At 39.7% G+C, this 27,390-nt stretch overlaps 1 protein-coding gene and 1 non-coding gene across 23 annotated transcripts in view; one reads left to right on the top strand and one right to left on the bottom strand.

Moving 5' to 3' along the window:
• The window catches only part of ptprda (protein tyrosine phosphatase receptor type Da), a 482,747-nt gene that overhangs the window by 68,887 nt on the left and 386,470 nt on the right, over positions 1 to 27,390 (bottom strand). For all 22 annotated transcript variants that reach the window (XM_088346760.1, XM_088346766.1, XM_088346756.1 and 19 more), the window contains 2 exons: positions 23,243 to 23,384; positions 6,119 to 6,307 (listed from right to left, as the gene is read on the bottom strand). In XM_088346760.1, the coding sequence (XP_088202886.1) occupies positions 6,119 to 6,307; positions 23,243 to 23,384 (331 nt within the window). The remainder of the gene's footprint in view (positions 1 to 6,118; positions 6,308 to 23,242; positions 23,385 to 27,390) is intronic.
• LOC148356992 (U2 spliceosomal RNA) lies at positions 23,775 to 23,973 on the top strand. Its single transcript, XR_015852143.1, has one exon. It is a non-coding gene; the product is annotated as a U2 spliceosomal RNA (small nuclear RNA).

Here is a 27,390-nt window from a genome sequence, read left to right on the forward strand (position 1 = left end):
TAGCCATTATTATATTTCCACTGAAAATAAACTTCACTTGATGCATTATCCCCAAACCCTTTGTTCAGGGCAGCTTTATTACTGTCACTGTATTTCTGCCTGAAAAAAACTGCACGCATGTAGCCAAGATCCATGGCCCTCAATCTTATTTTACTTCACTCACCTCTCTTTTGCTGATACTGGATTTTCGCCATAAAAACTGCACCTGTGGGTCGCCCTTAATTACCCTCAATACCGTATTGTTTTGAGTGGCTCCTTTTTTTTACGTTACTCCATGATTCAATTTCCCCACACTGAGCAGCTGTTTTGGGGCTGGAATTGTTATTTACCCCTAAAACGACCAGCACTTATGCAACTGCAATTCACCATCCACATCCAATATTGCTCTGGGTGGTTCTTTTTTTGCCGCTACTGTATTTCAGTCTAAAACAAACTGCACCCGAGTGGCCGGAATCCATTTACCCAATCTTTTTTTGCCCCATGGGGCACTTTTTTGCCGTTACTGTATTTCTACCTAAAATGAACTGCACTTGTGCAGCCACGTTCCACAATCCCATATTAATTAGGGCGGCTCTTTTTTGCCGTCACTATATTTCTGCCTTAAAAAAATGCACTCATGCAGCCTCAATCCATTACAAGCAATCTTATTTTGCTTCTTTCAGCTCTTTTTTGCTGTCACTGGATCCCCACCTCAAAAACTGCACTGGATCGCCGTTATTGTCCTCAGTCCCATAACATTTTGAGCGGCTCGTTTTTTATGTTAATCTATTTCCGCCTAAAACGAACAGCACTTATGTGGCTGCGATCCATTATCCCTATCCAGTATTTCTCTGGGCGGCTCTTTTTTGCCGCTGCTGTATTTCAGTCCATTCACCCAATCTTATTTTGCTCCATGCGGCTCTTTTTCGCAGTTACTGTATTTCTACCCAAAATGAACTACACTCTTATGGCCACAATCCATTATCCCCAATTCCACGTTGTTATGGGCTGCTCTTTTTTAAGCTATTACTGTATTTAAAAAAAAAACGGCCCCTGTACAGCTGTGATCCATTAGCTCAAACTTGTTTTGCTCTGTAAGGCTTTTTTTCGCTGTTACTGTATTCCTGCCTGACATGAACTGCTGCAATCCATTATTTCCAAATCTATGTTGGTACGGGAGGCTCATTTTTAGCTGTTACTGTATTTCTGCACAAAAAAATAACTGCACTGGTGCGGCCGCAATCCATTATTTTCAATCCCATATTGCTAGGGGCAGATTTTTTTGCCGTTACTGTTTTTTCTTTACCCGAAAAACTGCACTTGTGTGGTCATGATTTATTATCCCCAATTCTACTTGAAATTTTTTTGTGTATTGCAGGAGTTTTTGGTCGCCAAAAACAGTGATAAACGAGGGATTATAGTATTCTATTTTAATAAGTTCTTCATAATATTGCACTCTACTGTTGTTGAAGCAATCAAGCAAGATGTGTGAAGTCTTGAGATTAAAGTCGATTCAATTACTTTCTTGCCATCCCAGCAGTATTTCCAGTATTATATTATATCTTTGCAACGGAAATATCCATGGTTAAAAAATAATCTTCCGCATGAAGCTTTACTGAGACCGTTATTATTGTTTTTATCTGATCTCTTCTTCATTTCCATTTCATAGTAAACAGAAGACTTAGTTTGGCTTTTGGAGGGAAAAATACAATGAGACCAGGCCAATGACAGAAACCCAAAAAGATAACGTAGGAAAATACTATAACCCTCGCTATTTTGTGGCCTCAGTGCATCACGGTTTGAAGAAGATCCTGTCATCCATTATCCCTGGTCAAATATTGCATTGATCAGCGGCTGACAGAACCCATTTTGCTGGGGCACTTGTGCAGCCACGATAGCGTAACGCGATGGAGCAATACTAAAAAGTAAGTAATAGTGAGAAAATCGACATAGAATTCTGCTCTTTGTCAAATACATAGAAAAATGAATACACTGTAATTCCCCGTCACTCTTCGCTTCATACTTCACGGGATCTCTGCGTTGCAAGTCAGAAGATATTCCGTGACCCATTATTCCCTATCACGCATTCCTGTGAGCGGAGACCAGGTGGTTGCATTTTTGTTGCACCTGGCGACTCTTTCTTCATCTAAAACGAAGTGCAGGTGCGATCGATTATTCCTGATCCCATATTGCTGCAAGCATGGACAGACAGAACGCACTTTGGTTAGGAGGCATGCTGTTCCGGCCCGCCTAAAATGAAATGCACGTTTGTGGCCATGATCCATTATTAATGGTCGGCACTGCTGAGAACTGGGGCCAGCAGAGCGGTTTTTATTTTTTTGCAGGAAAGTGTAGCATTGAGGCCTGCCTAAAATCAACATAACTGTTTTGGCTGCAATCTATTATCTCTAAAATAGAGTATAAGAGCGGGTATTTTTTTTTACATTATTTCTGCCCTTAATAAACTGGGCCAGTGCAGCTGCACCCCATTATCCCAGGTAAAACTTTTATTTTTTCGGTTTGTGCCATTGTCCCCCACCTTAAACGAACTGCACTATTTGGTCGAGTTTCGAATTCTTAGTGTATCCTAACACGCCATAGTTACGCCATTTACCACAATTGACTTTGGAGGTTGAGTATATGTAACTTTTAAATCAAATTACTACAGATAAAAAAAACAAGATTTTGGAAATACACTCATCCTAATGCCAATGCAAGTAAATCTTTGAGGGTGAGGCTTGGCGTACAACATGTAACTTGACTGGTCAATATGGGAGGAAGGATGAGTGATACCGCTTTGGGGGAGACATGGATCAAACAAAAGAGGTTTACAGTCAAAGAAAGCAGCTGGACAAGAAAGGACAATTGAAAGAAAGAAATTTTCGGGATGATTTTTTTTCCAGCATATTCAATCACAAATCGCGTACCATCTCTTTTTTGGGGGAGGAAATGGGGCAGCATTTTGCAAAAAATGAAAAAACAAAATTGCTGCCACATATGTGGAAAAAGAGCAATTGCAAGAGAATGCAAAGGCAAATCCAACAAGTTACCCTCTGAAACAATTTTGGGGTTTTTTGACATGCAAATCTTTTCAAGAAATGCATGTCAGCACAACTTACAACCTTGCGACAACCCTTAGCTGAAAAATAAAATACAAGTGTATTAGAGGACAAAATTCAAAATGAAGGCCCCTGAGCCAACAAGAACCAACCACTGCTTTATTTTTGGGACACCCATAAAAATCCACAATGGGATCCGCAGTGTGGTGTCACATTGACCATACAAAAACAAACTGCTGCGGCTTCCAGGGTCAACATGGGCAAAAATTGAGCCAATGCATCCGCTTCCCTCCGTCCGACTCTACAGTTTTTCCCAAAGCCTGAAGACAAAAAAAATGTAAAAAAGTCAAAAGCTCCAAAAGGCAAGAAAAGTCAGAAAAATAGGTGTGAAAGAGGTAAAAAAGCACCGTAGAAACTTTATCAAAAAAGTGGTTGTTTGGGCTTTTTTTGTAGAGGTACAGGAGAGGAGAGCAAATAGAAGAAATGGGGGAAAAAATAGAAATTTGGTGTTTTTTTTGGAAGGGAAGGGTGGGGAACGTTGACTCCACAGCAAGAACAGCTAAGGGGAAGGGAAAAATGCTTGGTTGTTTTAGTTGGACAAAAAAGAGGGACATATGGTATACTAGATGGCAAACACAAATGGAAAGAGTTTGACAAAAACAATTGTCATTGGATATGCTTTATTTTTTTAATGTTTTTTTCTTTTGTCTGAGCCTGGGGGGCAAGCATATCACAAGTGGGCTCGTGGATGTGGAACAGAACCGGGTTTGATGGTGGTGGTGGGGACAAAAACGGAGTCAACAAACCAGAACAGACATGGAGGGCAATGGCTGTGACAGCAAAAAAAAATGGACTTTTTTTTTTTTTGATTGCTTTTAATTCTGCGGGCGTCAGTTCAGCACACTTACCTCTTATTGGCGTACCACCTGGGTGGATAATATGAATGCAAATAAGATTAGAAAACAGAAGCATTAGTATGTGTCAAACAGAAGCTGGAGAAGAAGGGGTCAGGGGGACAGAAGAAAATATTTCAACAGTAAAACAGAAGATACTGAAGGAAAGAGACAGGAGAGAGAAAGAGAGAGAATAAGAACGTTCGATGCAGGAGTTCGGCATTGCCAAATCACAGGAACTGTCACTGCTGGAGACAATCTAGTGAAGGGAAGAAACTCTTGAGACCTTGTGTGCCTGCTCAACATGTCCTTTTTCTATCATAAATGTGAGGTGAGAACTGTTATATGTGAGGGAAGTGTCTATCAAAATTATTGTAAGCCTAAATTCATCTGTTAGTAAAATGCATGCCATGCATTTTAATAGTTGTTGGAAACATTAGTGGGGGCGTGATGTGCGCTTTAGAGCTAAGCACTTACCAAAGGATTCTGTAGATTAAAAAAAACACATATAGAGAGAAGAAAGACATAAGCGTAAGAATATGATTATATTTGTAAGTTGCTGGTTAACAGACGGCGTAGGTATAAGCGTCAATATTAATCATCAGGTGAGGTTAGTTCGTTCACTCAAGGAACAAAAAATGTAGACAGACACCTGTCTCCAGATGCATCAGAAAACAAGTTGATTCCGGAGGAATGTGGGGGGATTACACTGTCAGAAATAGGGGTACTGTCGGAAGGGAAGTGTTACTACTGTAAGGCGAAAACCAGTTTGATGAAGGTAGCTTCAGTGGCAGCTCGTCAAACTTTTTGAGAGCTCCTAAATAATGTGTTAAAGATTATGTTTAATTCTTCTAACAGTGTGTACTGATCATGTTCCCTTGGTCTGTATAATAGCATTTTAATGCAAAATCTCAGCTGATTGTTGCCTCAAACCACGATCGCTTGAATGAACAGGGTGAATCTTGCTCCTCAGCATACTTCAGATCCTGTCTGTAATCGTCCACCCCTCAAAAAAGTTGTCCTTTCTCCTGTCTGCTGAGCTGAATGTCTTCTTTTTTTCAAACATTCCACAATATTTTCTTGAACATGGCACTCCTAAAACCAACTCCAATACTACAAGAGATGCAGGTCGTATACTTTGGTGTTATAAAAAGGGAATTATGGTTTGATTCAAATAAGACCAAGTATATTTACCATACCAGGAAACTCCTATGTCATTAATAATTTCAAGCAATTGTCATTTTCCCTCTCTATTTTTAATCTCATGTTTATCAATCTTTTTCTCTGTCACCCATTACTCCTATGCAGGTTTTGAGTTCTGTGTGTTAAACCTCTAAACAATTACAAATAAAATCTCTCAAATAGTCTTGTAGCCAAATTTAAAATTATTAAATTGATGGCCAGTTTTTTTCATCAGTTTATCTGATAAATATATATATACAAAAAGGATGTAGAGCTCTAACAAAAGTACGGTCTTCATAAAAAAATAACACCTGATTATTCAGATTAAATTGTCAACCAATTATTTCCTCAAATAATTTATTGACTACCAATTTATGTTTAAACTCAAACTACCAAGTCAGAATGTCTCATAAAAAGTTTTTACCCTAATAGCTACTCCTCTGGCTCTTGATGGAAATATCCCACCGCCAAAAACAGGCACAGATATGTTCCTAGGGGTGTCTAGTGTAGATAAAATCGTACTGTCAACTTGTACCCCTAATGAAGATTTTTCTGAGAGTGTAGATTATGTCAAATGAAAAAAACAACAACATACTAATAAAAAAAGTTGCTATATCGACCATTATTCTTTCTTTAAACGTGATTTCCAATAAAGGTCCATATACCATATAGTCAGGGGAAAAAAATGTTAAAAGTTTCCTGGACAATTTCGAAAACATAAGATAACAGAAATAAAATAACCAATCCAAAACAAAAATCCAAAATGTGTGTAACCGACACAAGGAGGAAGACAGACCCCAACGGTTTAATCACAAAACCAGAACACAAAGTAGGACACATTAGGGTACACCGAGACTAAAACAGGAAGTAGGGGAAAATATCCTTCAAAAAAATAACCCCAAAAAAATAACCCCAAAAAAATAACAGGGGGGTCTAATGGGAAGTTAATTCAAGAAGAGGCGCGAAAGACGAGCACAAGTTCCGATGACTGACGAAAAAACCTACCCGATCGTAGCTGCTTAATGCGGCCATTGTTGTTGGTTGTGTTGACTGGGAGGAAGTCTTTAAACCAGGAGATGTCCGGGTCTGGGTTGCCACTGGCGGCGCACAACATGGTGGCGGTTCGAGTCCGCTCCACTACTTTGAGCTGAGGGCCCATGTCAATAGTGGGGAAACCAGGGGGAAGCTGGTCCTCTGAGAAGACACACATACAAATAAAAACATACGCAAAGGTGAGACAAGTGTCTTGAGTTTTGGTCCTAGGGTCCATTTCACTAAAGAGGTAAGTGAGCTGCCACGACCCAAGTTGGATACCTCGGTCCATCCATTATCAGTGTCGCTTATATTCAAAAGGGATGCCAGGTGTTAGATAACAGTTGCATAAATAATTTGCAATTGTGACCGGCAATATTTGTTGACTGATCGATCATTGCACAAATACAATAATACTCTATAGTGTATAATGTGCACCCAAACTTTCTTTTCAGGTAAATAAAATAATAATAATAATGTGCGTTATACACGAATACACAATAAGTAATTCAAACCAGAGAAACTAGGGTAACTAACAATTCCACAAAAACTCGAGATCTTGACCAGTTACGATAGTAACAAAGGGTACGCTCAGAATATCTCCAGTATTCTCATGATGTAAATCGGAACAATAATCCGATTAAGTTCTTAGTCCTTCTGTGAGTTTTCCGATTGTGACGGTTGCATTAGTCCTTTCATTTTCCAATTGCTTGTGCATGTATACATGTTCACATCATATGACCGCTTGCTTCCCTTATCCGGGATATTTTGATGTCCAAAAGCACCTTGGGACCTGTAGTACAGTGACAAATGTTACATTTTCACTGTAGTGGAAAAAATTAAATGTCCCGGAGAAATCAACAAATAATTTTTTAACCAGTAAGCCGGAGCTTGGCTTACTGGTTAAAAAAATATTCGTTGATTTCTCCGGGACATTTAATTTTTTCCACCACAGTGAAAATGTAACAGTCTATACTTAGAGGTTGCAACGGTTGCATATAGAGGAAACGTCTCTGCTTTTAGCAAGCCACATACAAGCACAGCAGTTTGTTGATTTGATTATATTAGCATAGATAAAATCTTGCTAAACTTTAAAAGATAAATGCAAAAACAGAATTTATTTGAGCAATGAAGGTACTCCCATTTTGCCTGTTATTGGAATTGCAAATGCCATTTATGCAGGGTTATTCTGTTGATTTTAAACATGTGAACAATTCATTGGGATCGTCCAACCTTTTTGAGGACTAAAGCTACTTATTTTTGTTTCTAATGAGCACAAAGGGCATTTTAGATTCTCACTTATGAGAGTAGGACTCAGGTGAACCAAAATCTCTCCTGATCACCTCTGGATGTTAGACAAATGTTTGGTTTGAAGTGCATTTGAAGAAAAAAAGAGGTCAACCGTGGGTTTTTTTCGTATTTGCTTTTCACCGAAACAAGCAATCAGCTATTATGCTAACACGGTCTGCTACATTACTGCGATGCTGCTAATTGGCAGCGTTTATTCCGATAAGCGTTTTCGTGGCTTTGGAAGGCAGCTTCTCAGAGACGCCATCCGCATCAGCACGCCGCCAAAATGATAACCATGGCCGACTTCCAGCGTTGCTTTTGGGGAGTTGGCATGGCAAGCCACGCGAGATGGAGAAATCGCAGAGAAGTAAATACCTGTTTATCAGCAAGTGACTTCCGAGTGAACCACAAACTTTTTCTCGGAGAGACTCTGATGTTTCTGTCCCAACAAGGCATTGATAAAAACATAGCAAACATTGATTACAATGAGCTTGGATGTGGAAATCCAGGATTAACACTTAGAAAGATATTCAATATAAAAAAAGAATGTTGCGAAAACTAAATAACATTAAGATGGATTGGTAAATATTTGCCTGTTTGTGCTTTACCCTTGTATGTGCATCAAAAAAATAGTGCCATTAAAAAATAGTGCAATGACAATAGTGGCAACATATTTCTAAAAATAGTGTTGAAAAATCAAACAAGAGGTCTTCCCTCAATGACTTAATTCGTTGCTTCAGGTGGTGATGCTCTGGGGAGGTAACTGTCACTGAACCTTGTAGTTCTTTTAAGGGATATGTAGGATCTGTTCCTTGATTTTTTTCAGAATCTTGTGTGCTTCGTAAAGACTGCGCATTGGTGGTAAAATATTATTATTTTTTTTTGTACTGGATTTACTCACTATGAGCCCATTGGGTTGCACTGATAAAGGTAGAAGCAACAATGTGATAACCATTGAAAATAAGCGTGTGATAATCAACACAAAACAGGCACATGAATGGCCAATCTCGCTTTGTTGTGTGGCCAAATAGTTAGGCTTTTTCAGTGCATTCTTCAAAGCTTCGAACAAAATAAGTTATATAGGGATCCATCAATATACAAAACACAGAGTCGTTGATATTTTACTAAAGCGAAATACATATTGGCATTGCTTTCTCCGGAATATAAGACACAACAAGTGATGCAATGGGTATTGTACAATGCAAACAAAACAGGGGGGTGGAGCGTTTTCCCCCGTTTTCCCCCAGGAGAATGCTTTACAACTGACAATGACAGAAACTAAATTATGAAGCTGCAGTATCAAAATCCCATCAGGAGAATTCTCCTGGTGACCATGTAAACCAATACTATCTGTTTCATGTGGGGGAGCAAACCTCAATCAAAAAAAAAGAATGGCCTGGGTTGTACTTGCCTAACAAACACGACAGAAAGTGGTGCTCTGAGGACGTAGGAGGTCAGGGGTTCAATGAACCACCTCATGAGCAGATAATTACGAGGAAAACATAATAGTAATCTGTTGCCACCTACTTCTATGGATGATTGTTACAATTTGTCGGCTGATCACTGTAAGAAAGCAAATATACTGACCAATGGCATGCATTTTTTTAAAGATAAATCTGGGCACTTTTCTGTGGCATATTAGACAAGATCCCTTGACACACTGTTTGAAAAACACTGAAAAACATTTGTGTGCGTGCGGCGCGCCATGAAAGCTGTTTTAAACTCACCAATTCAAGGTTGAGATCGTTGGTATTTAATTCAAGAGTCTAAAAGTCTTCCAATACAATAGTCCAAACTGAAATTAAGATTATACAGAAGCCCCTCCTTTGGAGTTTGCTGAGTGCTGCGATCTCAAGGACAGTCCAAGACAAGGGCAGCGGCTGCTTTACGCACCCGTTCTGTATATTCAACAATGGCTCGGCGCGTTAAATGAGATGGAAGGCGGAGAAATGCTGAAGTCACCTTCTATAAAAAAGTGCTGAGCGCTGGTGCTTGCTATGAAAAGACTCCCAATGACAATTTGCACACATTAGCCACCGGCACCGCTAGCGGTTTGCGAGAGCCAAGTGTGAAAGGGACGTTGGCTCCGAAAGTACCTCGGCGTGCACATTCCCGCTGATGACAGAAGGCCGCTGGACATAAACTCACGGCCATTAGAAGATTATATCGATTGATCACTCATACGCAAACTATGAGGATGAACTTTTGGTTCAGGCTGATTACTACGTTCTATGGAGTGCACATAGCTGTCGCAAAACTGGCCGAGAAACTGATTAGATCACTGTGCTGAAAGCTATTTGATAAATAGGGAGCATGTTTATCTATATGACCTGTAAATGACGCACGGGCAGAAAAGGGGCTGGGGAACCGTTGAGCATTTAAAATCCGAAAGACAATACACAATGAAAATCTGCAAACTAGCAAAACCACAAAAAGTAAACCGCATTCCAGCATGGATTACTGTCGAGTCAAACATTACACCGTTCTTGTACAGCTCCAACAAGATGGCAGCCACATTTTGTGATGGTAATGGACAAAACACATGACACTGCAAAAAAAGTAAGGAAGAGCGGTAACTGAGTCAGATCAGGAGGCTTCTCCTACTACTGGTAACCATTGAAACCAGTACTATCTGTTTCAAGTAGGGGAGAAAACCACACTAAAAAAAACGACCTGAAATGGGATGGGAGCCGCAGGGCTTTACTTGCCAAGACACACAACAGCAAGTGGTGCTCCTATAACCCTGGCAGTTAAGGGATCAGTGAGCCGTGATATATACAGTAGTGTTACACCAAGGTACTCAAGCAACTATTCAAACAGATTGGTTTTTGACCCCCCAAAAAAATCAAGAACCGTGTGCTTTAAAATACCTGAACACATACAAACACAACCGTTCGTGAGGCAGAGTAAGATGAGTGGCCATTCTGGCTACTCTAGCCCAGTCAGGTAGCATAATTTCCCCAAAGACCGTCAGTTTGACAACACGTGTTGATAATTCATCTTGATTTGATATTGCAATGAGACCAATTTAATTCCAAAACAAGTCCAGAATTGTGATGCTCATTTTTCTATAGATTGTCAATGTAGTCTTTTCTCAGTTTTGTGTGCTTGTTTATGGAGGTAGCGGCCCTGGAAAACAAACTGTCATGGAGGCTGTTGGAGTCCTTTTTTGAAGGTATATTGTGTATAATTGTTCATTATTTCTGATTATTTTTAAGTGATTTGAATAATAATCAAAAGTACATGAACTAGCTCAGTGTTCTTGGGGGTGGGGCACCCACCACGAGATTGTGAGGTCGCTAGTTCGAGTCTCGGCCTAGTCGTACCTAAGACCTATAGCATTGGTACCTGTTGCTTCCCTGCTTGGTGCTCGGCATTATGGGTTGGAATTGGGGTGTTCGGTCACCTACTGACTCCCAATGACAGGTGTTGCGACACTTCGATTCGGTTGAGCAAAGGGGCTGGGAGTCCTCTCTTCTGTATTCTCTCAGAAAGAGTCAAGAATGTGAGTTTGTTCTTGACTTTAGCCACCTGCGACTCGAGGGATATGGCTCTAATATGAACATACATAAAGGGTCCTGTAGTGTCAGAGGCCAGAAGATGGTGGCCAGCCAGGACAAATGGGTCTTTTATAATTCTGTTGCTATACTGCAGTTTCGCGAACCGACAATTTCCTAAAAACTGGGTGGAGATCAACCAATGGTATTCTGGGCTGTATTGATGACTCCCGTTTTGTCTGCTGTCGTGTTTTAGCATACCACACAATGGTACTGTACACAGTATGCTCTGCACTGTGGCTCTGTAGAAAGACACCATTGGGTTTGGGTTTTGATTTCCATGGGATTTTGGACAAGGAGAGGTCATCAGAGACATGCGAACCCAGGAGTAAGAAGAAGTGGACTCTCTCTGCACAGTCTACATTGAAAATTAACGGAGCTGCGTCCCTGCTTTTCCCGCTGATGGAGACTTCCTTGGATTTTGCGGTGTTCAATATTATTCTCCACTTACTCCCTTTATGATGCTGAATCCACCTTTGAGGTTGAGAGAGGTAGCAATCTTTACAATTGTGTTTGTGGCTGAGTTCTCCAGGCTACCACAGGTCATTTACCAGACAAAACTCTTTTATGACACGCATTGTTTGCAAACTCTGCATCCTGAAATTCCGTATTATGAGATCTTAGACCGCTTTCCACCCTGAAGGTTGTTCTTGCCCAGTTTAGGAATCTATCCGATTCTCCTCGCTACTCCCCTGATGCGAATTAAGCCGTCACCAAAAAGCAGGCCAGAAAGCATTACCCGCAGAGTGTGACAGCGGCGAGCAATTTCTCTCCCACTTCCATGCTGAAGCGTATTACTTGAAGTTGTGGGATGCTGATCAAAGCGCTTTCCACGCTCAAAAATCCAAAGAGAGATAGGGAAATAGGAGGCGGGTAGGGGGTTGAAGTGCTAATCAAGTCAATCATAGAGCAGTGCTAACAAGGACGTGGTTCCGAATTGGCCCGTTTCATGGCTCGCAAATGCATTAGCTGACCCAAAATGAAAGAAGAACGCCACTTTCCGACAACGAAATGCTTTTGATCATCGCTAAAAATGTTTCTATAACACAGTCTTTTATTTTTCTCCAACAAAGGTAAAACTACGCATCAGTGTTGTCAAGTGAGAAAAATATTCAAGTCGAGTCACATTTATTTTTGTAGAAAAATTGGTTTGAATTATATTTATTTACTTCAGAATCCAATTTGGTTGCTACCGATTTACCCAGCATGTGGTGTTTGGCGCTTCATCACTCTTGCTGCTGCTGGACCTTTGTGCTGCATTTGACACTGTGGACCATAATATCCTACTAGAACGGTTGGAAAAATTGATTGGTCTCTCAGGAACCGTCCTCTTATGGTTCAGATCCTACCTCTCAGATAGGACGCACTGTGTTAAATATGGTGAAATGACATCTGAGCCTTTTAGTGTTACCAGTGGTGTCCTGCAGGGTTCAGTACTTGGCCCTTTCTTTTCAGCATTTACATGCTTCCATTAGGTGATATTATTCGCAAGTATAATATCAGTTTTCATTGCTACGCAGATGACACTCAACTTTATCTTCCGATGGAGGAATCTGCCACAATAAACAGTGGGAATTTTGAGGCCTACCTCACTGAGATAAAAGAATGGATGTCACTCAACTTTTTGCTCCCTAACTCTGAAAAGACTGAAATGCTAGTTATTGGTCCATCTAAATGCCGTGACTTGTTCTCAAAAACAGCTCTGAACAAGTATTAAAACTAATGCAATATCACCCAGAGTGACTCAGTCAAAAAATTTGGTGTCATATTTGACCCCGATCTGTCCTTTCAAACACACGTTAAGAATATTACTAAAAAAGCTATTTCCATCTTTGCAACATTGCTATAATTCGCCCTATGCTGTCTCAGTCGGATGCGGAGATTATAATTCATGCGTTTGTTACCTCCCATCTCGATTACTGTAATGCACTACTCTCCGGTCTCCTGAAGTCCAAAATCAATAGCCTTCAGCTGGTACAAAATGCTGCAGCGAGGCTTTTAACTAAGACAAGATAGTTCACATTGCCCCGATTGTATCTAACCTGCTTTGGCTCCCTGTTAGTTTAAGATGTGATTTTAAGGTTCTGTTGGTAGTATACAAAATCATGCATGGACTTGTTCCTTCATATCTTTCAGAAATAATCTCCCCCTATGTTCCGGTCCGGAGCCTTCGCTCTGAAAATGCTGGTCTACTAGTGATCTCAAGAGCCAAGAAGAAGTTCAAGAGCGTTCTCCATTCAGGCCCCATTGTTGTGGAACGCTCTTCCCCCTGAGATTTGATCTGCAACCTCAGTGGAAATGTTTAAATCTAAGCTTAAAACACACCTCTATTCTATAGCATATGAATAACCTATATTTCATGTTGACAATATCTGTGTATTATTTGCCCTCATGTAGGTTTTAGATCAGGGGATAGTGCCATAATAGTCTGTAGTTTGCAATAGTCTTTGATCTGTGCAGCCGTTAGAGACTCTTTGTGATTAAGGGCTATACAAATAACCATGATTTGACTTGACTTGATGACTCACCATCAGAAATAGTCTAAATAGCCTATTCTTGTCTATGTACTATCTAAATCTAAGCAATTCTCACAACATCTTGCATTGTTTTAGCTTTAAATTATACATTTTTCAGTTAACTATCAATCAGTCCATATATATTATATATATATATATATATATATATATATATATATACATAAATAAATACACAAAAATGTACTGTGTTTGATTCTAACAATGATTTATTTAAATGGGGAATAAATTATGTAGCAGAAATGAAAGTACTGATCACTAAACCAAGCATTAAAATGATCAACACATTTAAATGATCAAACATTTTTTCATAGTGTGTCAAAAAAGATAATTTATGCCCAACACCAAGTCAGTTTGCTGTGAAATCTTTCCCTGTATACCTTTGCCAGAAAGAGCATCACGTGAAGAGGTACAGTAAGTGTTCTATTATTTATATAAGTGTTAAAATAAAAACAAGGCTTAATTTAATTTAATTTAATTCTAAAAAAAACAAAGAAAAACTATTGTGCAATACGTGTCACCTTTAGCGGCTATGTGTAGGCATGAGCAGCTCTTTGTCCACTTTGGTGAGTACTAAAAGAGGGTTAACGACTTGAAATGTATATTAATGCACACCCAAAAGCACACACAATTCTTAAGCATAATTTTTGGGGGGATTGGTTTTTAGACACCGAATTATTCGAGTACTGAAAACATTATTTTCCCATACAAAGTAATGGTATTTATTTTTATACATTCCTATGCATTCCAAAATACCAAAAATATTAAGAAAACGTCCGTCCATCCACCCATCATCTGTACTGCTCATTCCCAGTAGGGTCTAGGAGATGCTGGAGCCCTTCACTGCTGTCCTCGGGCAGTGGGCAGGGGACACCCTGAACTGGTTGCAGGGCACTTAGGTGTGAATGATTGAGTGAGTTGTCTCAGCCTAAGGACAATTTGGACCGGTCAATTAACCTGAAATGCATGTTTTTGGAAAGTGGGAGGAAACTGGAGTACCTGAAGGAAACCCACACAAGCACGGGGAGAACATGCAAACTCCACACAGGAATATGACCTCAGATTGTGCCACGGACGTGCTATCCACTGATCTGCCATGCTGCCCTTAAGAATCGTGTACCTAGACAATAATTATTTAAATGCGTAGCTTTATTGGTTCATTTTTTGTTTTTTTTAAGTGATCACATAATATTGTTCAATATTGGTAGGGACACGTTCCTTTCATCCATGCCAAAACTACTCCCTTACCCACATGGTTGGCACAAGTTATGCGCTGGGCTTAGAATGCAAGAAATAGACACAAACTTTTGTTCTTAATTTTGAGCATATGGCTCTTGATTAGCTGAACTCTGTATTCCGGAATTTACAGTACCAAGTTAACATTCTATATTATTTTTGTTTTCTTTGGCATCTCACTATTTTTGATTGATTTTGAGTTTATTCAATCTTGGCTCAGTGCGGCGGCAGTGGCGGCACAAATCCAGCGCCAGAGAAGCAGTGACTAAATAACGCCCGGAGGTACGAACGGCAGCCAACGCGGTTCGGATACACGTGTTGTCCATTTGGGAATCAGATTAAAGGCCTTCTGCAGCCCAAATAGGACCCCTGGGGGAGTACTTCTGGAAAGACGCCGCTTAAGTAATCCAATAAGAGGGAACAAAATGCTCAGCGCCACGCTCTAATAAAGCACACGGCAATGTGTCGAAGATTTTACCTCTAGTCGCCGGACGGCTCGATAAGTTTCGGACAAAGATGTCCGCCCGAGTCAACGGGTGTAAATGTTGAAAATGAATATTGCTGCAAATGCGGCTCAGCCGGCTAATTCCAATTTGATGTAATCGAGTGTTTAGAGGAACAGGTCGGCTCTCTGCCTAAGTGCCATTACCCTTGCTCCAGCGCCGGCCTTTCTAAAAGCTACTTTGGTAATTTCTTTAACAGACGTCGTTCCGTTTGTGGCTTTGTACTACCTACTTAGATGCTATCTTAACGGCGCATTCAGCGAAAATGTTACGGTGCTGAAACGAACGAGATGGAAAGCAGCCTTTAGAAAAAGGAACAAAACAAGGACAGCTTTTTACGTTTGGAAAGTAGTACGGATGGAATTATGCTGATTGGGTGAATGGACTAAAAAATGGAATGATTCACTGGGAAAGTGAAGTTGCCTTAGCGAGGGAGCTTGATTTTTTTTCTATTTAGCTTTGTTTCAATGTCTAAAAAAAAGGTAAACAGTTTAAAGCATTTGCAAACAAAGTAATTTATGACATGTACTCAAGTAAGAGGAAAATAAACAAGTGAAAGACCAACTTTTTATTGTAAGTCAATAGGGATACACTTTCAATGCTCTAAGATATTAGATATAGAAACAGAATACAGTAGACCCCAGAATACAGTAGACCCCAGAACCTTCTTACTTCTTATTTTACTACCAAAAACAAAATAAAATGTCTTAAAACTGAAAAGAAAATACACTTAAAATAAGAATGAGTTTCTGCTAGTTGGGAAATATTTTAGTTTATTTGCAGTGAGGTGGCAGCTGAAGCATTGTTAATTCTAATGCAGCTAGCAATGTTAAAGTGACGAGCAACATGAGCATTACAATAGAATAGAATAGCCTTTGTTTTTTTCATTGATATCACGCTGAAAAACATTGTATGCAACGAGATTAGACATGGAACTCCAGGATAAGCATGTAATAAAGACTTAAAAGAAAACAATGAAATCAAAACTGACAGGATACATAGGAAAACATATTAACAAGGTAGTACTTCGAGCCTGGCCTAAGTTATACATGTCCTCTGAACTTTATAATAAAAGTACAGTGGAAGAATAGTGCATCATAACCATAGAGCATACAGGTAGTGAAATAACATTTTGTAAATACAAAAACATAAATAAGTAACGATATATATTTTAAGAAATCCTAACTTTTTGCTGCTGAATACGATAGGTATGAATATCACTCAAAAACAAAAAAGCAGATAAAGTGTCTTAAAACAAGAAAAAAAATCCACTTGAAAGGGTAATAGTTGCTGCCATGGGGTAAGCTTTTCATTTTTACAGTGTGGTTGTTCACTGTGTTACGAAAAAAAAGTTAGAATGTCTTATCCCTAAAACCCTTAAAATCAGAAAACATTTCTGCTGATGGAGTAAGATATTTAGTTTTTTTTTACAGTGTGGTTGCAGCTTAAGCACTATTTGTGCTAATGCGGCGAGATTTCCTGACTTAGCTGCTAGCATTAGCATCTACAATGTAAACATTTGTAAAAACTTCTAATTGTCCGCTGCTGGATAAGATCGTTTCGTTAAAACCAAAAATTATACTTGACATATAAAAAAACCTCCTTCCAATGGAGTTAGATTTTTTTAGAGCTAAGTACTATTCATTTTAACCCGGCTGCTAACATTAGAGCTTTAATGATCAAGTCAACAGTTGAGCTGTTAGATAATAGTGCATATTCTAAGTATAAATGCTCACATTTTATAACAAAAACAAGTTAAAATATTGTTAAACTAGAAAAATATATATACTTTCTTATATAATCTAATTCCCCAGAAGATACCAGAATCACATGCATGGGGAGCTTTTTTTAAATGTTTCAAAAAAGCTAATGGCAAAAAAGCAGAAGAATAAAACGACATTACAGAGTGAAATGTTTTTTTCATCCTCCGGGATTTCGACTCGGGGCGAGGTATCATCGGGTGCAGACAAAAATTCCACAAGGAAACAACCGTCTTCATCAGAGTTGACATAAAGAAAATTCTCCCGGCTGTGTATGTTTTAATATTTGAACAGGCTAAAAAGCTTTCTTCAGAACTTGCTCACATTTCACAAAAAAACGAGTACTAATGGATAAAAGAGTCAGAGTTACAATTTTCTATTTTGGGATAATTATTTTGGGGGGTCTTTTGTAGTTTTCGCCCTAATACGGAATCAAGTTTTGATCAGTAAAAAGTCAAATATAGTAACAAACAAATTTGCAAACTAATGTGTCTTTTGCTCAGAAATGTGTGTAATTTTTTGCTTTGGGATTTAGATAATACATTGGAAATCGAATAAAGTGGAACACATGGTGAAGTGAGATGGACAACCATCTTGTTTACTCAGTTAGCATACTTTTGTGCAATTTGCCTTTTCTCCAATAGTCGGGTCTGAGAAAAAAAAAGCAGTAGGAAGAGCACGACAACAGTGGGAACAATCATCAAGTTGAAGAAATTATTGCAAAATACGAGAAGCCATTATCTGAAATTGTGCATATTTTAGGGGTCAGGGATTCTGAAGTGTGCCATTGTGGCCCGCCTAATCTTAAATGCATTGTTTTACCCATAATCCATTATCCCCAATACATATTGCTGTGAGAAGGGACTGGCAGAAGTCACTTTTGTAAGACACGTGCTGTTCTGGTCCAATTAAAGTGAAATGCATGAGTTTGGCCGCAATCCATTATCCCTGGTCTTCTGTTGCTGATTGCAGGGGAAAGTGAGTTTTGTTTTGTGTTTGGGCTGCTCAAACACGCCGTACTGGTAAAATGATGTTTACTGTTTTGGCTTCTATACATTATCGCTAGTCAACTACAGCTGAGAGCAAGAGCCAAGAGAGAAAATGTGTGTCATGCGTGGTAGCTCTAATTACAAATATTTCCGTTTAACATAAAGAGCAATTATGTGGCTGTGATATATCATCCATGTTCCCCCCCCCCACATTTTTCCACCTAAAATGAATAGCACCCAAGTGCCTGTAATATATTATCCCCAATCACATTTTGCTGTGAGCAGACTCCTGCAGAGCATACTTGTGCCGGGCCGGGCAGGAACTGTATTTATTTCCGTCAAAAATAAAGAGCCCCCGTACAGTCACAATCTAATATCCCTACTGCCATATTACGAGCAGGGCTCAGAGAACAAATTTGTGTCATGCGAGGTAGATACTTTTACAATCTTTCCACCTAAAATGAACAGCGCCTGTGCATCCGCGATCTATTATCAACGGTTGATAATTGCAGGCACAATCCATTATCACTGGTTGATTATTATTGAAAGCAGGAGCAGGAAAAGCATGCTTTATTTTTGTTTCGGGCCATCAAAGCATGCCACTGTGGCCCACTTCGACGATGTACACTGTTTTTGGCCGCAATAAATTATCACCAGCTGACCATTCCTGTGCGCAGGGACCAAGACAACAAATTGGTGTCAAGCGTGGTGGCTTTGTTCGTTCCTTCTGCCTAAAATAAACAGTATCAGTGCAGCCGTGATTATCCACCATTATCACCGGTTGACTATCGCCGCATACGGGGGCTGGCAGAGTGCCTGTTAAAAATGGCAGGTAAGGTACTTTGCAGATTTTCGCATATCACCAGGGGTTCTGGTACCCATTACGCGCAATAAGCAAGGGATTACAGTATTTGCGAGTCGTGATAACGCACGTTTGCCGACAAGGTGCTCCATTTCGTGAAGCCTCGCCACCATACAGAAGGGGTCGCCTTTGCCCTTCTCGCTTGGACAGCAGTGACAAAAGAGCACTCGTTGTCTGGGAATAATCGTCGTTCTGTCCACTATGTACGGAGCGATCCACCTCCGAGCTTTTTTTTTGCGCCGTTATCCACCCGCCCCCCCACACCGTGCAGACCCCACCTTCCGCTGGCAAAATGGAATTGATGCTTTCTGTTTTTCCGTCGCAGGAGAACGGCTTCTCATTTTCCGCTCTTGCTGTCGACTTGTACACTTTTTGTTGCTATTTGTGCACGTGTGAGTGCGGAGGCAGGAAATGGCAGTTGACAGCATAATGGGGGTATGAGGATGCAATATAAATCCTTAATCACGCCTGAATCATGAACTCTAACAGCCCAAGGCATCCCGAGGGGATGCTTCCTTTTTGGGGATTTTTTGTCTGAATTTTATTAAAATACAAATAGTTCATTCGGCGTCATTTTTTAAGATTTTAGTTGATTTTTTTCTCCTGTGCAGAAAACGTCAACAGTTATTTCCAACGAAAGCTTTTCTCCTAATTTCACAGTTCATGGACCCCTTAACTACCAGATGCGTAAGGGTACCACTTCCTATGGTGTGTCTCGGGCAAGTACAGCCTGGTGACCCACAACCCCTCTCCTGGCTGTTTTTTTTTTTTTTTTTGTTGGATAGGTGTTTGCTTCCCCACATGAAACAGATAGTACTGGTTTTCATAGTTATAAGTAGCAGGAAAAACCTCCTGATCTGACTCATATAAAGCACCTTTCATCATTTGGGCACAGTTGTCTTTCAGTGTAATCGTCATCATGCTCTTCTGAGTTGAGCCAGATCTCAGCAGTGTTGGTCAGCGGTGTGTGAAAACACTGACACCAGTTTCCAAATCATTCGAGAAAAACTATTTCGTTGTACAATACACACGGCATTTGTGGCTTACAGACACAGTACCACAGACTATATGAATACGACAGAATTACTAAAAATGCATTCACAGTTAAAGTACAGAAATACTACGGAAATACTAAGAATATTTACTACAGAATACTACAACAACACTAAAAAATATGTATACATATAAATACAGAAATTTTACACAAATATTCCCAATTTTCGCTTGCCATTGGGTTGCAATGATGGGTACATGGCAATACAATAATTCCTCTTTTTTTGCACGGTTGCGTTCAAAAAAGTCCCTCAATAGTCAAAACCAGCGTGGTAGGAACCTGGATTTATTTCTTCATTTGATAATTTATTCTTTTATTTATACAGTTTTTAAATGTATTTATTCGATATACTTTAACACAGAGTATCAAACCCAATTAACAGGCTCAAGCAATTGTTAAACAAATAGCCATTTTGCAGTATTGATGGGTTTACTGAAACAAAAAAGGTTTACTGGTGTGTACACTTGTCCTGATGAAGCATCTATGTAGGTAAAAAGCCTAATTTGGTCCAAATTGTAAGTAATGGAATAATTTGTTAGAGTGAGGATATATATGTGCATATTTTTGCCATTTTGTGTTTGACAGGCCACGTAAACAAATACATTCTGAATGCTTGAAAATCATCCACTGTACTTCAGAAAATATCTGTCACAATCACCCGGATCGGGAACACCTGTGTTCAGGATTTGGCGCCAACAGCCAGGACAGCTGATTGGCGCACCCTGTATATTTAAATCCCCAGCTTCCGGTAACACTTGGTTCGATTGTACTCATGCTACCTGTTGCCTTCAGCTCAGTAAGCCTGTACCTCTGACTCTTTGCCTGCTCCCTGTTCTCTTCTGATTGATCTCCGTTGCCGACCCGTTTCTGTAAATCTGCCCTGCCCGTCTGACTCCTGAACTCTTTTCCGAACACTACGATTACGCCTATCCGCGACCATTCCCGCCAAGCCTTCACCCGCCTCTCAAGTTCCGTCAATCCGCCAACCAACGGATCGAAGAATCCCACCTTGTCATTCCTTCCTTCCAATAAAAACCAAGAAACGAGCGCAAGTGATCTCAGTCTTCCTTTCGTCCTGCCTGACAATATCGTGTCACCATCATGTGGACTTTGTTTAGAAAACAAAAATGTGGCATGAAAACCTTTTGAGTCCAAATTTGTAGGTGATAGAAAGCATCCCATTCTTTCTTTTTTTGCTATTTTAAGGCCAGAGTGTATTATTGACATGATAATGGCCTAAATACTGCTTTTTTGCACATATTATATTGGACAATTTCCTGTGGCACACAAGACAATGTCTCACGCCAAAATAAACAGGAAAATCCCTGCACAGACTTTGTGGAGATTTGCCTATCCATCCCACTTCTCTTTTTTATATTAATTGTTTTCGTTAATTTGAAATATTTCATGACATGCACTCTGCCATAACTAATCTTTTAAAACATGTTCCTTTTTTATCAATTATTATCCATCCATCCATTATCTGCACCGCTTATCCTCAGTAGGGTCATGGGGGTGCTGGAGCCTATCCCAGCTATCTTCCGGCCGTGGGCAAGGGACACCCTGAACTGATTGCCAGCCAGTCGCAGGGCACACAGGGACGCTCACTCATTCACACCTAGGCACAATTCAGACTGACCAATTAACCTGATATGCATGTTTTTGGAATGTGGGAGGAAACCGGAGTGCCCGGAGGAAACCCACACAAGCACGAGAAGAACAAGCAAACTCCACACAGGAGGTTCGATCTTATGACCTCAGAACTGTGCCGCGCACGCGTTTACCACTGCCCCGCCGTGCTGCCCTTTTATCAATTATAATAAAGAGAATTATATTCAAAATTGAAGGCATAGCAGCTTCACATTCTTTTGCAACCAAAGAAACAAAATTGAGGTTGTTGAACAGGTTTGAAAATTGTACATGAACAAAATGGGTTATCAACCCTTTAACAGGATCCAAATGTCTAAATTATATTTAAAAAAAAAAAAAAAAAAAAAAAAAAAAGATTTTTGCTGCGCACCAAAGTCCATGATGACGTTCAAAGACTGGTACAAACATGGACAAACAGACAATTCTCTCAATCTCATGGTATAATAACTCACCCTTACTCTAGTCTACACCATAACCCACCGCCTTTCAAAATTGGCGGCAGTGATGGTGGGGGAGCATTTTTATCATTCCTGCACATAAAAGCAGCAGTTAGCTGGCTTGGCACGGTCAAGTCACAGCACAGCTAATTTGAAAGCATTAAAAACAGCCGCCGGTGAAGGAACAGACGTCGATTTGCATAATTTAACTGGCATCTTAATTATTGTGTCAAGATGCATGCAAACGACTCAAAATCCCCAAGAAACTTATTCGGCTGCTGTGCGACATACAGTGAAGTGCGCTTATAGCGCACATACCTTAAAGTCCAGTGCATCTCTGCCTTATTTCTATTCATTATAGTTTGTTTTTTTGCACTTGTACATGGACATATGCATTCATTTCTGCTCAAGCTCAAATAAAATTCAATCAAGGTCAATTAATATATTTTTGGTGCACTTTTATCTTTACTGGACATTGTCCTAACCAACTAGGACACTAGGTGGATTAATTGACAGCCTCAGGTTGCTCCATGCGAAGAACATTGATGACCAAGCTGTTGAATATATTTCGTTAAAAAAAAAAAAAAAAAAAATATATGTACATCTCCACAATAAAGTGGGTAATTGCGTTAGCATTGCTTTGTGGGTAGGGTGCCCGCCCCGACATGGAGGTTGCTGATTCGTGCCTCGGCCGGGTCATACCTGAGACTTTTAACATTGGTACCAATTGCCTCCTTGCTTGGCACTCGGCATTAGGGGTTGGAATTGGGGGGTTTGATGATCTAATGACTCCCAACCAGAAGTTACAACACATAAGTTGGGTTTAGCGAAGGGGCTGGGAATCCCCTCCTCTGTATCAATCACCCAGAAAGGGTCAAAAATTTAAATGTGGACTTAACTCTAGCCACCTCCTACTAGGGGGATATGCCTACGCCCTAATCATTAACCTTAACCTTCGAACCTTGAACCTGTATGCCAATACTAACCCATCATGCTTCACCCTAAACCACATGTGTCAAACTCCCGGCCCGCTGTGTGATCATATCCGGTCCGCTAGACCATTAATCCTGTTCAGATACACGCAAAGCGAAACCACGACTAAATGATACAGTAAGTCCCCACATGTATTTCCTGTCAACAGGGGCTATCGACCTAATCTGGGTTGTCGGTCCCAAATGTCAGTGAATGACATAATGTGGAATTTCCCGAATACTGGGTGACCTACCACGTAAGACGGCGAGCCTGGTGGTGGCGCTGATCTCCCCGACGCTGTTGGAGGCCACGCACTCGTAGATGGCCTCATCTCGCGGGGTGCGCAGGGGTTGGATGCGTAGCACCGAACCGGAGCCGTCATCGAACTCGATCACCTGCAGGTGCGAGAGACACGGTGTGTTAAAGGAGAACGGCGGTAGGTGGTACAATCGATGCGAATGACCATCGTCAACACGGGACACACGCTTTGATGAAGACAGTGCTATCCTACTGGATGCTGTAACAGTATTTAACACGCTAATGACGTCGTACACTTGCTAACTTTAAGAATGGGCACGCTTGAGTGGATTAGTGGGTCGAGCGTGTCAATTATAAAGCGTCCCGCACTCTTAAAGCTAACACGGGACACCTGGAAACAAAGCGTGTCAAGGGTACAGAGAATGAGAGCCTCACTGAAAAGGATTAACAAAAAGTTAAAAAAAAAATGATAAGGAAATAATTAAATTAGTAAAAATAAGTGTTAAATATTTTTTATTTTGCTCACTATCGCTTCTCGGCCTTTTGGCTAAGATCAAGTGAATTAGCTTTTCTGTTGGCTTTGACTAAATCGTAATAGCTTTTCTGTTGGCTTTGACTAAATCGTGATCTTTGATTTTTGCAATCCGTAGATGGAATAAGAGCTTGCTCTGTCCACTCCACGCATCGGCCCGGTATTGCAGTACCTCCGGGAACGGTGCATTTGCAATGATCGCAGCAAGGCTTTAGGGCTAGGACCTTAGCTTGGCCTTTTGGCTGAGAGTAAGTGTCCCGGCTCCTAGGCTTTGTAGCGTATTATGAACTGACCGATAACGGATAATGGATAATGAACAACGAAGATAGAACAATACCCCTTAAAAACCCCAAAACCCCACTTGCAATGACGAATGCTTAATATGCTAGGGTGCTTCTGTCTGACTCTTGAACACCTGCACAGAAGATTGCCTCTAATGCCAGGGTTAGGTTATTTTGTCTATTATGAGTGAATGTGCACTGTAAAGAATACTACTTAAGTTGCCAGTGTTGGCTTATTTTTATATTAGTGTTTCGTTTGTTTTTACTATGCTGGTTTGCAATCACTAATGCTTCTAATGCAATGATGGTTCTGTTTTGACAATGGGAATTACTCATATTGCCAGGGTCAGGTTATTTTGACTATTACTAAGAGCTTGCACACTGTTCTGTATTTTGACCATTGTACACTTGCAAATAAGAATCTTATAATGCCAGGCTTGGGTTCTTTTTGAATTAATGTTATATTTGATTTTATTCTGTTTGCTTGCAATGTATAATGCTTCTAATGCCGTTTTCTCATAAAGCTAAGATTGGGTTAAATATTGTTTGGCATTTGCACTCTGTAATTCTGTATGTTGATTATGAAACACTTGCAAAACAATTGCTGATTGGGTTAAGATTGCTTAAAATGGCATGTTCAGGTTATCGTGAGTATTGGGTTCCTGGATACTGTTGTTCTTAACATTGGGGATTTGCAAAGAAGATTGCTAAAAAATACAGGGTTGGGTAATTTTGAAATTAGGATTACATTTGTTTTTATTCCACCTGCGATAAAGAATGCTTTCGCTGTAAGTGTGGTTCTGTTTTGACTCTTGAACACATACACAGAAGATTGCTTAGAGTTCCAGGGTTGAGTTATTTTAACTATTTTTGAGATTTCTGCAATGTTCTTTGTTTTGACTACCAATGACTTGCATAGAAAATTGCTTATAATGCCAAGATTGGATTATTCAAGAATTAAAGTTACATTATTTTAATCTGCTTCTTTCCAGGGTTGGGTTGTATGGAATTGATTGTCATGTATGTTTTTTTTTTATCTGATTACGTTCAATTAAGAATGCTTTTTGAGGGCAGGGCGGTTCTGTTTGATTCTCCAACACTTGCTCGAAAGGTTGCATACAATGACAAGGTTAGTAGAGTGTTATGACTATTATTCAGTTAATGCACTGTTGTTCTCTATTTTGACAAGTCAACATTTGCGAACAAGATTGCTTAAACCAGCAGTATCGTATTTTCCGCACTATAAGGCGCACCTAAAAGTCTTAATTTTTTCAAAAGCTGACCATGCGCCTTATAATACAGTGCGCCTTATATATGGATCAATATTAAGTCGCAAAGTCTTGCAACTAATGAAAGCAGCCGCCGACTACATTTTCCCCCGAACGCGAAGTAGTCCGCAGTGTATGCTGGGATTTATATACCGGCGTTTCATTGGCTAACCAATGTGTCAATCATCATTTGAATCGATCACTATTAGCTAAAGTTATTCGGAGGTAAACGGGGCGGATCCTTTTTATCATTTACAGGCTCGCATAGGCTAAAGGGGCAAAACAAACCCTGCAATTGGCCGAAAAAGGTGTGTCAATCATCAGTCGAATCGATTACTATTGGCTAAAGTTATTCGGAGGTAAAGAGGGCATCCTTTTATCATTTACAGGCTGGCATAGGCTAAAGGGGCAAAACAAAGCCTGCAATTGGCCGAAAAAGATGAATGTGAATAGCATGTTGGGTTGACTGCATAGAGAAAACAGTATTTTACTATTCTGTACTGTATTTGTAAATATTTTACTCTCCTGGATTTACTACACTCACAGATATAAGAGGACCATGGTTGCACATTATTATTGAACACAACGACTTCGGTGAGAAATTCCGGCTATATATTTTCTCAGTATCTTGTTTCAGAGTGATATCGATGTTTCTGTGATGGGTCTTTTTTAAATTAAAATCAATTCCAAGCGTTTATTGTCGCATGCACAGTAAAGTTGCGAGTGAAAAACAAAATAGAAATTAAGGAATGGTTGGCATTTCTTGAATCCCAAGACTTTAACCTTCCGAATGATATATGGAACGATGCATTTGAGTGACATCGTACGGACACCGCATCCGCACGTGTCTATGACACGTATTTGCTTCTTTGCAAGCTTTCGGAATGTTAAGGGGGTAAAAAGTTTGACTGAAGTATCTGACTGTTTAGTCGACGTTCCCATTGTAGCGCCTTATAATCCGGTGCGCCTTATGTATGGAAGATATAGGACCAAAAACTATTTTTTTGGGGGTGCACCCTATAACCCGGTGCGCCCTATAGTGCGGAAAATATGGTATATATAAATATATATATATATATATATATATACACATACATATATATATTACTGTTACATTTATTTTGATTCTGCTTGCTTGCAAAGAAGAATGTTTTCAATGCCAGGGTGATTTACTGTTAGTATTATTTAATTTCCAAGACTTTTAGGGTTGATCTCCTTTGGTAATAGAAGAGACTCTGATTAAAAAGAGAGTCCTCAAGGGAAGACCAACAGGTAGGATTTTTAAATCCTCAGAGTTTTGTACGGTTTTCTCATGTTCTTCTTGCAAGTTCACAATCCATTAATATTTTCTGTTTTTTACTTTGAATGTATGTCAAACTTAAACCTAACAACTGGTTCTACGATCTGGATATTGAAGAAGTTAAGAGTTTTGTACAGTCCTTGTTAAGCTCAAATGCATAGATCAATTATCTTGTTATTTTGAATGTCTATTGAACTATAAACTTATAAATAAAACATATGACACGAGCACTGAAGACACTTTATGACCAGTTAATCTTGCTATCTAACAAAATATGTGTTGTATTCATTTATTATAGTACATTACTCTAAAATATTCTTTTTCTGAATCATTTCCTATCAAAACCCAACAGTGACAGATTATGTTGTTACTAAAAACTGATTTTTAGGTAAAACACTGTCTTGGGAGATCAGCAGTAATTCTTAGACACAAATAGAATCGGCACAAAACCTCCTGTTACTAGAATATTCCAGCAGATGGCACTAATGCACCATAAATAGTCAAGGAACAATCAACATTGCCAATACAAAATCAGTGTTGCTTTAGGTTTTTTTTTTCTCGATTTTGTAATTTCCGAAGAAAATGTGTGCTTTGTTGCTTGCTATAAAACCGACAGAATTGTCATAGCATTTGGTAATACTGATGAGATTTATGTAGACTTGCACTGATGCTAAAGGAAGAAGCAATCATGGTCTTGAATAGAATACTAGACTTGCTGTTCCTTTTCCACGTGGCACTTGAGACATAAACCAAGCACATACA

This window comes from Urocampus carinirostris, chromosome 11 (genome assembly GCF_059441175.1).
Source record: "Urocampus carinirostris isolate Australia breed hairy pipefish chromosome 11, RoL_Ucar_1.0, whole genome shotgun sequence".
NCBI classification, from domain to species: domain Eukaryota; kingdom Metazoa; phylum Chordata; class Actinopteri; order Syngnathiformes; family Syngnathidae; genus Urocampus; species Urocampus carinirostris.